At 36.3% G+C, this 13,471-nt stretch overlaps 1 protein-coding gene across 1 annotated transcript in view; it reads left to right on the top strand.

Moving 5' to 3' along the window:
* Positions 1 to 13,471, top strand: part of ednraa (endothelin receptor type Aa) — a 69,351-nt gene that overhangs the window by 13,359 nt on the left and 42,521 nt on the right. The window contains exon 3 of the mRNA XM_061881207.1: positions 11,904 to 12,031. Within this exon, the coding sequence (XP_061737191.1) occupies positions 11,904 to 12,031 (128 nt within the window). The remainder of the gene's footprint in view (positions 1 to 11,903; positions 12,032 to 13,471) is intronic.

Raw genomic sequence — 13,471 nt, forward strand, 5'->3', positions numbered from 1 at the left:
TTTATTATCATTATTCTTTATTATTCCGTGTCCCTATTGTATTTCTAAGGTTTCACTATTATTATTCTTTATTATTCCGTGTCCCTATTGTATTTCTAAGGTTTTATTATTATTATTCTTTATTATTCCCTGTCCCTATCGTATTTCCAAGGTTTCATTATTATTATTCTTTATTATTCCGTGTCCCTATTGTATTTCTAAGGTTTTATTATTATTATTCTTTATTATTCCGTGTCCCTATTGTATTTCTAAGGTTTTATTATTATTATTCTTTATTATTCCGTGCCCCTATTGTATTTCTAAGGTTTTATTATTATTATTCTTTATTATTCCGTGCCCCTATTGTATTTCTAAGGTTTTATTATTATTATTATTTATTATTCCGTGTCCCTATTGTATTTCTAAGGTGTTATTATTATTATTCTTTATTATTCCGTGTCCCTATTGTATTTCTAAGGTTTTATTATTATTATTATTATTATTTATTATTCCGTGTCCCTATTGTATTTCTAAGGTTTTATTATTATTATTCTTTATTATTATGTGTCCCTATTGTATTTCTAAGGTTTTATTATTGTTATTCTTTATTATTCCGTGTCCCTATTGTATTTCTAAGGTTTTATTATTATTATTCTTTATTATTCCGTGTCCCTATTGTATTTCTAAGGTTTTATTATTATTATTCTTTATTATTCCGTGTCCCTATTGTATTTCTAAGGTTTTATTATTATTCTTCTTTATTATTATGTGTCCCTGTTGTATTTCTAAGGTTTTATGATTATTGTTCTTTATTATTCCGCCACCTCTTTGAGCTGTAATTTGACCCCCTTAACATGCTTCAAAACTCACCAAATTTAACACACACATCAGGACTGGCGAAAATTGCCATGTAATAAAACAACCTAACCCCAAACCTCAAAATTGCGCTCTAGCGCCCCCTTGGGAACAACACAGACAAAACTGCTTGTAACTTCCATTAGAAATGTCATAGACACATGAAACAAAAACCTCTATGTAGGTCTAAAATTTCATACATTGACATCATTCAGCAAAAACAACAGGAAGTTGGCAAAAAGTCCTTCAAAACAAAAGTTTCCTAAACAAATTATTTTTCGCCCTTTTTGAGCTGTAATTTGACCCCCTTAAAATGCTTCAAAACTCACCAAACTGGACACACATCAGGACTGGCGAGAATTGCGAACTATTAAAAGAACAAACAAACCCCAAAACTCAAAATAGCGCTCTAGCGCCCCCTAGGAATAAAACACAGACAAAACTGCTCTTGTTATACTTGTTTTGCAAAGTCTTGACAAGCCAAATTTTCTGGTTCTATTGGCAGATCATTTTGCTTAATTTAAAATAAAATACACCTAATTTGTGTTTTTTTTTTCTTGTTTTTGAACACTGACTTTTTGCAGTGTAGTTGTAAATACTTATGTATATGTTGTAGATACTTGTGTATATGTTGTTGTTCTGTTTTTTTTGTTTGTTTTTTTGTTTCTTTACAACAAACACTTTGCACGCACCCTGTTATAATTGATGGTCATAATTGTTTCCTTGATGAAACAAAAACTGTAAAAAAAAAAAAAAAACTTTAAAAAAACTGTAGAAAAACTGTAAAAAAAAAAAAAGATTCAAACTGTAAAAAATGATTAAAAATTAATTGTACAAAAAATTAAAATTAAAAACTGTAAAAAAAATGTAAAACTGTAAAAACTATAAAAATGTAAAAACTGTAAAAAAATATTTTTTTAATTAACTGCAAAAAACTGTAAAAAAAAAATACTAAAAAAAAACTGTAAAAAAACCCTGTAAAAAATTTAAAACTGTAAAAAAATAAATAAAAATTAAAAACTGTAAAAAAAAAATGGTTTAATTAACTGCAAAAAACCTGTAAAAAAAACCCTGTAAAAAAAAACCTGTAAAAAAAACCCTGTAAAATAATGATAAACTGTAAAAAAAAATTACAAAATAATAATAATAATAATTAAGTAGTAACGAGCCAGTCGGAACTGGGAAAAGAAGGACTGCTCAAGCCTCAAGGAGCCATGAATCCCATCTGGACAAACTGGGATAAACGCCACAAACGCTGATGGGCAAGAATGGAGTGCGTCCATAACCACCAACACGTAAACAAAAGTGTCGGCAGCGATGCGGGGCGTAAACAGACGGGAAAAGCGTACTCAGCGTTGGGAGGCGTTATCTTCCCGGTGATGAGAGGCGCTGGCTGAAAGAAACCTCAGGCTGCAGCGGACATGTGCAGCCTGCTGCTGACCCGGGACATTAGTCACCGCTTATCTGCAGTCATTAGCAAAATATGAAGATAAATCACTTCAACCACAAGGAATGCTGCAAATCTACTTTTACCCCGGGGTGTCCTAACCTTCCCCGGTGAATGCAACTTGAAGGCTGCGGCCTTGAGATAAAGTGTGGTGTGCCGTGGGAGATTGTCTTATTTCACATATTTGGCTTCAAAATATTTTCAAATGATGTGTTGTTGTTGAGTGTCTACAGCTCGGCAGAGTAACCGTGTAATACTCTTCCATATCAGTAGGGGGCAGCCGGTAGCTAATTGCTTTGTAGATGTCGGAAACAGCGGGAGGCAGTGTGCAGGTAAAAAGATGTGTAATGCCTGGACCAAAAATAAACAATCAGAATCGGACATACCGTATGTCCTTGAATTGCCACTGGGGAGCTAATTAATCTAAAACCTCGTATCACTCCGCCACTTACCAAAGGCATGCAGTAAAAAATTGAGTGTGATGTAAGGATACCATCATGAAAAGCACATGTAATAAAATAAACCTTATTATGGTCTTACTTTTACTTATAAATAAAGTCCATGCGCAGCTCCTTCTGATCAAAAGCATCGATAACTTGTTTATAGAAGTCTTCCTTATCTTTCTTCAGTTTTAAAAGTCTCTCTGTCTCGATGGAGATCTTCCTTTATTACCTCCTGCTTCGAATGAAAGTCCAGTTTAGAAAACTGTTTTAATCTAATGAACACACACTGCTCACTCTTGCTGGTCCAGTTCATATCCGTCCCGCACATATCACGTGACTCATTGTCACTTCTTCTGCAGCCGAGCAGTCGCAAGAAGGATCACTAGCGCCCTCTACCACAAGGAGGCGGGAGTCATTTAATGACTCATATTTGACACACGCAGCTACGGTATGGTGACGGTCTCAAGCCGTTGTCTTGCGGGTTCCCAGGACCACCAAGGAAGGACATGGCTAGAGCAGTTTGACTTTGTTTATTTTTCAATAAAATGATGACAGGGGAAGTGGCACTCGTGACGTCACGAGTTTGACCAGGCAGTAATACTAAGCATGCGCTAATTATTTTGCGAAGCGAGTTCGACGGGGTAGTATTTCAAAACTGGCGCATACTATATACCCGGCGGAAATTCAAGGAAATACGGTACTTTATTAATTCCCATGGGGAAATTAAAATTTTAGGCACAATCCCATTCAAGATCAGACAAACATTACAGGGAGACAGAACAGGATCGCTGACGGGTCGGCCAACTTCCGGCGCCCCTTACAAAAAAGGTCAGATTCAGGTAAACAAGTGGGGGAGAACGGGAGGAAAAAATGTAAAATAAACGGTGAAACAAAAGGTGAGTGCCCCTAAGAAAAGGCATTGAAGCTTAGGAAAGGCTGTTAGCATGCTAACGTGAGCATGTTAAAATTTATTTTTAAAGCCGAACACTTTGGAGTCATATCTTGGTATTTGACACATGCTAACTTTTGTTGTTGTTTACGTACACTAAGTTAGGTTTGGCAAGTTTATTAAGTTGTTTAACTGTTAGCATGCTAACGTGAGCATGTTAAAATGTATTTTTACAGCCGAACACTTTGGAGTCATATAACTTGGTATTTGACACATGCTAACTTTTGTTGTTGTTTACGTTTACGAAGTTAGATTTGGCAAGTTTATTAAGTTGCTTAACTGTTTGCATGCTAACGTGAGCATGCTAGCGTGCTAACTTTTTAATTTTTTTTAAAGCTAAATGGTAAATGGGTTATACTTGTATAGCGCTTTTCTACCTTCAAGGTACTCAAAGCGCTTTGACACTACTTCCACATTCACCCATTCACACACACATTCACACACTGATGGAGGGAGCTGCCATGCAAGGCCCTAACCACGACCCGTCAGGAGCAAGGGTGAAGTGTCTTGCTCAAAGACACAACGGACGTGACTTGTTTGGTAGAAGGTGGGGATCGAACCAGGAGCCCTCAGGTTGCTGGCACGGCCACTCTACCAACTGCGCCACACCGTCATATAACTTGGTACTTGACACATGCTAACTTTTGTTGTTGTTTACATTTACTAAGTTAGGTTTGGCAAGCTTATTAGGTTGTTTAACTGTTAGCATGCTAACGTGCTAACTTTTTTTTTTTAAAGCTGAAGTCATTACTTGGTACTTGACACATGCTAACTTTTGTTGTTGTTTACGGTTACTAAATTAGGTTTGGCAAGTTTACTAAGTTGTTTAACTGTTAGCATGCTAACGTGAGCATGCTAGCGTGCTAACTTTTTTTTTTAAACTGAAGTCATATAACTTGGTACTTGACATATGCTAATTTGGTTGTTGTTTACATTTAGTAAGTTAGGTTTGGCAAGCTTATTAAGTTGTTTAAAAAAAATAAGTTAGCACGCTAGCATGCTCACATTAGCATGCTAGCGTTCTAAATTTTTTTTTTTTTTTTTTTAACAGCGTAAGTCATAAACTCACTACTTTCCACATGCCAACTTTTGTTGTTGTTTACGTTTACTAAGTTAGGTTTGGCAAGTTTATTAAGTTGTTTAACTGCTAGCATGCTAACATGAGCATTTTAAAAAGTATTTTTACAGCCGAACACTTTGGAGTCATTTAACTTGGTATTTGACACATGCTAATTTGGTTGTTGTTTACATTTAGTAAGTTAGGTTTGGCAAGCTTATTAAGTTGTTTAAAAAAAATAAGTTAGCACGCTAGCATGCTCACATTAGCATGCTAGCGTTCTAAATTTTTTTTTTTTTTTTTTTAACAGCGTAAGTCATAAACTCACTACTTTCCACATGCCAACTTTTGTTGTTGTTTACGTTTACTAAGTTAGGTTTGGCAAGTTTATTAAGTTGTTTAACTGCTAGCATGCTAACATGAGCATTTTAAAAAGTATTTTTACAGCCGAACACTTTGGAGTCATTTAACTTGGTATTTGACACATGCTAACTTTTGTTGTTGTTTACATTTACTAAATTAGGCTTGGCAAGTTTATTAAGTTGTTTAACTGTTTACATGCTAATGTGAGCATGCTAGTGTGCTAACTTTTTTCTTTTTTTTAAAGCTGAAGTCATATAACTTGGTACTTGACACATGCTAACTTTTGTTGTTGTTTACATTTACTAAGTTAGGTTTGGCAAGCTTATTAGGTTGTTTAACTGTTAGCATGCTAACGTGCTAACTTTTTTTTTTAAAGCTAAAGTTATATTACTTGGTACTTGACACATGCTAACTTTTGTTGTTGTTTACGTTTACTAAGTTAGGTTTGGCAAGTTTATTAAGTTGTTTAACTGTTAACATGCTAACGTGAGCATGCTAATGTGAGCATGCTAGCGTGCTAACTTTTTTTTTTTAAACTGAAGTCATATAACTTGGTAATTGACACATGCTAACTTTTTTTGTTGTTTACGTTTAGTAAGTTAGGTTTGGCAACCTTATTAAGTTGTTTAAAAAAAAAATTAGCACGCTAGCATGCTCACATTAGCATGCTAGCGTGCTAACTTTTATTTAATTTTTTTACAGCGTAAGTTATAACTTGGTACTTCCCACATGCTGACTTTTGTTGTTGTTTACATTTACTAAGTTAGGTTTGGCAAGTTTATTAAGTTGTTTAACTGTTAGCATGCTAACGTTAGCATTCAGGTTTGGCCTCTGCATTTTGGCGGCTCCCAAAATTGCACGTTCCAGTTTTTACATGTAGCGTTCTAATCCTGGATGTGTTTATTTTGTCTTTAAAATGTGTGGCGGAGCAATAAACTGCAAAAGAGGAAACGATAATCCCCAAACAAAGTGTTGAAGCACAATGACGCTGAGAACCACTTTGAGGCTTTTCCTCGGCATGGCCCAAAAATAATCACTGGCTTGAAAAGAAAAAAAAAAAAAGAGCGAGGTGGTCTTCCTTCCCTTTTCGACCCCTCTGTGGGAAACTTAAACAGCTGCAGTAAACAATAGGAGGGCCCGGAAGCTTCTTTCTTTATCTTGCAGCCTAATGCAGCTCATGTCCTCTAAGTCAGGTTGCACCAGCCATATGGTTTCTCTTTTTTGAAGACTATAAACAGGATGTGTTGAGTATGAGATGAGACGTTAAGAGCCAGTAATGGAGGCCATTACACTTCACTCATCGCTCTTCATTCCCGTTCCTGGCCTTCCTAAAAGAGGCGCTTGATGAATTATGATGTGAGCACTGGGCTCCAAAACACTTTCATGCCAAGACCGGTCAGAACCGGATTGGTATTGCAAAATAATGCCTTTTGATGTCGATTCATGCAGCTCATTACTTGTATGGGTCTCCATACACAGTGTGGAGCCGCTCCGATAAGCTAGTATCCACCAGTCAATCAATCAATCAAAATGTATTTATATAGCCCTAAATCACGAGTGTCTCAAAGGGCTGCACAAGCCACAACGACTTCCCCCAGATCCCACATCAGGGCAAGGAAAAACTCAACACAATGGGCTACAATGAGAAACCTTGGAGGGGACCGGTGCTATTGACGTTGAGTGGATCTAGTTAATAGTGTGAGAGTCCAGTCCATAGTGGATCTAACATAATAGTGAGAGTCCAGTCCATAGTGGATCTAACATAATAGTCTGAAAGTCCAGTCCATAGTGGATCTAACATAATAGTGAGAGTCCAGTACATAGTGGATCTAACATAATAGTGAGAGTCCAGTCCATATTGGATCTAACGTAATAGTGTGAGAGTCCAGTCCATATTGGATCTAACGTAATAGTGTGGGAGTCCAGTCCATAGTGGATCTAACATAATAGTGTGGGAGTCCAGTCCATAGTGGATCTAACATAATAGTGTGAGAGTCCAGTCCATAAAGGATCTAACATAATAGTGAGAGTCCAGTCCATAGTGGATCTAACATAATAGTGAGAGTCCAGTCCATAGTGGATCTAACATAATAGTGAGAGTCCAGTCCATAGTGGATCTAACAGAATAGTGAGAGTCCAGTTCATAGTGGACTTAACATAATAGTGTGAGAGTCCAGTCCATAGTGGATCTAACATAATAGTGAGAGTCCAGTCCATAGTGGATCTAACATAATAGTGAGAGTCCAGTCCATGGTGGATCTAGCCTAATAGTGAGAGTGCAGTCCATAGTGGATCCGACATAATAGTGTGAGAGTCCAGTCCATAGTGGATCTAACATAATAGTGAGAGTCCAGTCCATAGTGGATCTAACATAATAGTGTGGGAATCCAGTCCATAGTGGATCTAACATAATAGTGAGAGTCCAGTCCATATTGGATCTAACGTAATAGTGTGAGAGTCCAGTCCATAGTGGATTTAACATAATAGTGTGGGAGTCCAGTCCATAGTGGATCTAACATAATAGTGTGGGAGTCCAGTCCATAGTGGATCTAACATAATAGTGTGAGAGTCCAGTCCATAGTGGATCTAACATAATAGTGTGAGAGTCCTGTCCATAGTGGATCTAACATAATAGTGAGAGTCCAGTCCATAGTGGATCTAACATAATAGTGAGAGTCCAGTCCATAGTGGATCCAACATAATAGTGAGAGTCCAGTCCATAGTGGATCTAACAGAATAGTGAGAGTCCAGTTCATAGTGGATTTAACATAATAGTGTGAGAGTCCAGTCCATAGTGGATCTAACATAATAGTGAGAGTCCAGTCCATAGTGGATCTAACATAATAGTGAGAGTCCAGTCCATGGTGGATCTAGCCTAATAGTGAGAGTCCAGTCCATAGTGGATCCGACATAATAGTGTGAGAGTCCAGTCCATAGTGGATCTAACATAATAGTGAGAGTCCAGTCCGCGGTGGATCTAACATAGTAGTGAGAGCCCAGTCCATAGTGGATCTAGCATAATAGTGTGAGAGTCCAGTCCATAGTGGATCTAACATATTTCTGTGGGATTCCAGTCCATAGTGGATCTAACATAATAGTGTGAGAGTCCAGTCCACAGTGGATCTAACATAATAGTGTGAGAGTCCAGTCCATAGTGGATCTAACGTAATAGTGTGAGAGTCCAGTCCATAGTGGATCTAACGTAATAGTGTGAGAGTCCAGTCCATAGTGGATCTAACATAATAGTGAGAGTCCCGTCCATAGTGGATCTAACATAATAGTGAGAGTCCAGTCCATAGTGGATCTAACATAATAGTGAGAGTCCAGTCCATAGTGGATCTAACATAATAGTGAGAGTCCAGTCCACAGTGGATCTAACATAATAGTGAGAGTCCAGTCCATAGAGGATCTAACATAATAATGTGAGAGTCCAGTCCATAGTGGATCTAACATAATAGTGTGAGAGTCCAGTCCATAGTGGATTTAACATAATAGTGAGAGAGTCCAGTCCATAGTGGATCTAACATAACAGTGAGAGAGTCCAGTCCATAGTGGATCTAACATAATAGTGTGAGAGTCCAGTCCATAGTGGATCTAACGTAATAGTGTGAGAGTCCAGTCCATAGTGGATCTAACATAATAGTGTGGGAGTACAGTCCATAGTGGATCTAACATAATAGTGAGAGTCCAATCCATAGTGGATCCAACATAATAGTGTGAGAGTCCAGTCCATAGTGGATCCAACATAATAGTGTGAGAGTCCAGTCCATAGTGGATCCAACATAATAGTGTGAGAGTCCAGTTCATAGCGGATTTAACATAATAGTGTGAGTCCAGTCCATAGTGGATCTAATATAATAGTGTAAGAGTCCAGTCCATAACTATGGACTGAGGTGAAAAGAGACGGCAGATCAACTGGTCTAAAAAGGGAGTCTATTTAAAGACTAGAGTATACAAATGAGTTTTAAGGTGAGACTTAAATGCTTCTACTGAGGTGGCATCTCGAACTGTTACCGGGAGGGCATTCCAGAGTACTGGAGCCCGAACGGAAAACGCTCTATAGCCCGCAGACTTTTTTTGGGCTTTGGGAATCACTAATAAACCGGAGTCCTTTGAAGGCAGATTTCTTGCCGGGACATATGGTACAATACAATCGGCAAGATAGGATGGAGCTAGACCGTGTAGTATTTTATACGTAAGTAGTAAAACCTTAAAGTGCTGAAAATTTTAATTTTCCTGAAGGAACTCTCCTGACGGAATAAATAAAGTACTATCTAATCTAATCTAATCTAATCTAGGAAGCCAGTGCACGTGAGCCAGTATAGGTGTATATGTACAGGAATATAAAAGGTACTGTATATACAGTATAGGTATATATGTATGTATATATGTATATAAAGGTATATACATTATAGGTATATATGTATGTATATATGTATATAAAGGTATATACAGTATAGGTATATATGTATGTATAGGTATATACAGTATAGGTATATATGTATGTATATATGTATATAAAGGTATATACAGTATAGGTATATATGTATGTATATAAAGGTATATACAGTATAGGTATATATGTATGTATATATGTATATAAAGGTATATACAGTATAGGTATATATGTATGTATATATGTATATAAAGGTATATACAGTATAGGTATATATGTATGTATATATGTATATAAAGGTATATATGTATGTATATATGTATATAAAGGTATATACAGTATAGGTATATATGTATGTATATAAAGGTATATACAGTATAGGTATATATGTATGTATATATAGGTATATACAGTATAGGTATATATGTATGTATATATGTATATAAAGGTATATACAGTATAGGTATATATGTATGTATATATGTATATAAAGGTATATATGTATGTATATATGTATATAAAGGTATATACAGTATAGGTATATATGTATGTATATAAAGGTATATACAGTATAGGTATATATGTATGTATATATGTATATAAAGGTATATACAGTACAGGCGTAATGTGATCAAACTTTCTTGTTCTTGTCAAAAGTCTAGCAGACACATTTTGTACCAACTGTAATCTTTTAATGCTAGACATGGGGAGACCCCAAAAAAATCCGTTACAGTAATCGAGACAAGACGTAAAAAATGCATAGATAATGATCTAAGCGTCGCTGAATAATCACTTCCATTACGGCAACTACAAACCCCAAAAGCAGTGAAGTTGTCACGTTGTGTAAAAGGTAAATAAAAAGAGAATACAATGATTTGCAAATCCTTTTCAACTAATATTCATTTGAATAGACTACAAAGACAAGATATTCAATGTTCACACTGGAAAAGTTTGTTATTTGGAATGTGATGCCTGCCGACATGTTTAAAAAAAAAGCTGGCACGAGTGGCAAAAAAGACTGAGAAAGTTGAAGAGTGCTCATCAAACACTTATTTGGAACATCCCGCAGGTGAGCAGGCTAATTGGGAACAGGTGGGTGCCGTGATTGGGTATAAAAGCAGCTTCCATGAAATGCTCAGTCGTTCACAAACAAGGACGGGGCGAGGGTCACCACTTTGTCAACAAATGCCTGAGCGAATTGTTTAAGAACAACATTTCTCAACCAGCTATTGCAAGAATTTTAGGGATTTCACCATCTACGCTCCGTAATATCATCAAGAGGTTCAGAGAATGTGGAGAAATCACTGCACGTAAGCGATGATATTATGGACCCTCGATCCCTCAGGCGGTACTGCATCACAAAGCGACATATGTGTGTAAAGGATATCACCACATGGACTCAGGAACATTTCAGAAAACCAGTGTCAGTAACTACAGTTGGTCGCTACATGTGTAAGTGCAAGTAAAAACTCTACTATGCAAAGCCAAAGCCATTTATCAACAACACCCAGAAACGCCGCCGGCTTCGCTGGGCCCGACTGATGCAAAGTGGAAAAGTGCTCTGTGGTCTGACGAGTCCACATTTCAAATTGTTTTTGGAAACTGTGAACGTCGTATCCTCCGGACCAAAGAGGAAAAGAACCGTCCGGATTGTTTTAGGCGCAAAGTTGCATCTATGATGGTATGGGGGTGTATTGGTGCCCAAGGCATGGGTAACTTACACATCTGTGAAGGCACCATTAATGCTGAAAGGTACATACAGGTTTTGGAGCGACATATGTTGTCATCCAAGCAACCTTATCATGGACGCCCCTGCTTATTTCAGCAAGACAATGCCAAGACACGTGTTACAACAGCGTGGTTTTGCAGTAAAAGAGTGCAGGTACTTTCCTGGCCCGCCTGCAGTCCAGACCTGTCTCCCATGGAAAATGTGTGGCGCATTATGAAGCGTAAAATACGACAGCAGAGACCCCGGACTGTTGAAGGACTGAAGCTCTACATAAAACAAGAATGGGAAAGAATTCCACTTTCAAAGCTTCAACAATTAAGTTTCCTCAGTTCCCAAACGTTTATTGAGTGTTGTTAAAAGAAAAGGTGATGTAACACAGTGGTGAACATGCCCTTTCCCAACTACGCCCCTGCTTATTTCAGCAAGACAATTGTGTGTAGTAAAAGCCAAAAAAGGATCTACTTGAAATATTGTGTTGATATTGGATTGTCAACAACACTCAGCATGAAGTTTTTAACAGTTAGCACGTGATCGTTGTATGTATCGGCCGATATCGCTCATGGCTGATCTGCATGGGAATCAGCAGCATCAAACCCTACTTTTTTATCCACAATATCCAATTTTGTTACGCCTCTTTGTGCTTTAGAAGTGACCCATCTTTGTATGTTTTATCCCCCCCCGCCAGCTTCTGGCGTCACGCTGGCCGTTTGACGACAGCACGGTGGGCTTGTGTCTCTGCAAGCTCTTTCCCTTCCTGCAGAAAGCCTCAGTGGGCATCACCGTCCTCAACCTGTGTGCCCTCAGCGTGGACAGGTCAGTGGTCCCTGCTGTCGCCGCACACGTTTCCCCGAGTCCCACTTTTACAGAGTGACATTTGACCTTCTGAAACTGCAAAACAGTTGTTAAAGGAAAAAAAAAGACGTAAAAAAGTTAACCACAGGTTGAGAAATTGCAGGTAACTGCATCTAAGTAGATGTGTGTGTAAGGTCAACTTCAGGTTTGTTTACCTTTTTTTATGTTTTTTTATGCCTTTTTTTAAAACCCTGTTTGCTCCCAAAAAAAGTAAATATTTAATGTGAAGTAATTGCAGCCTTAAATTTGCCAATTCATATCACCATTAATTGTATTTCATTATTTTTTTTCTGAGAAGTACAGTTACAAAAGTGTTGAGAATAAGTCACTTTTTTTAATCTGTCGATTATAAGTTTTTATTTTTTTATGTATTGTTTTTTTCATTTGTTTTATGCTTTTTAAAAAAAAAGTTATTTTTTATATGGCGAACACACAAAATATGCAATATTTCCCTCCAAAAATATTTCATAGTGGAATATTTAATCTGAAGTAATTGCAGCCGTAAATATGCCAATTTATATCACCATTGATTTTATTTTATTATAATTTTTCTGAGAAATACAGTTACAAAAGTGTTGAGAATAAGTCACTTTTTTTAATCTGTCAATTATAAGTTTTTATTATTTTTTTATGTATTGTTTTTTTCATATGTTTTATGCTTTTTAAAAAAAAAAAGTTATTTTTTATATGGCGAACACACAAAATATGCAATATTTCCCTCCAAAAATATTTCATAGTGGAATATTTAATGTTGGTGCCGTAAATATGCCAATTTATATCACCATTGATTTTATTTTATTATAATTTTTCTGAGAAATGACAGTTAAAAAAGTGTTGAGAATAAGTCATTTTTTAAAATCTGTCGATTATTTAAAAAAATTGTTGTTGTTTTTTATTGTTTGTTTTATGCCTTTTTCTTCCCCAAAGAAAACTGTTTTTTATATGGCGAAAGGACAAAATATTCAATATTTCCCTCCAAAAATATTTTAGAGTGGAATATTTAATGTGAAGCAATTGCAGCCTTAAATTTGCCAATTTATATTACCATTAATTGTATTTCATTATTTTTTTATGAGAAATACAGTTACAAAAGTGTTGAGAATAAGTCACTTTTTTTAATCTGTCGATTATAAGTTTTTATTATTTTTTTATGTATTGTTTTTTTCATTTGTTTTATGCTTTTTAAAAAAAAAAAGTTATTTTTTATATGGCGAACACACAAAATATGCAATATTTCCCTCCAAAAATATTTCATAGTGGAATATTTAATCTGAAGTAATTGCAGCCGTAAATATGCCAATTTATATCACCATTGATTTTATTTTATTATAATTTTTCTGAGAAATACAGTTACAAAAGTGTTGAGAATAAGTCACTTTTTTTAATCTGTCGATTATAAGT

The sequence above is a fragment of the Nerophis ophidion genome, linkage group LG20, assembly GCF_033978795.1.
Source record: "Nerophis ophidion isolate RoL-2023_Sa linkage group LG20, RoL_Noph_v1.0, whole genome shotgun sequence".
In the NCBI taxonomy this organism is placed as follows: Eukaryota; Metazoa; Chordata; class Actinopteri; order Syngnathiformes; family Syngnathidae; genus Nerophis; species Nerophis ophidion.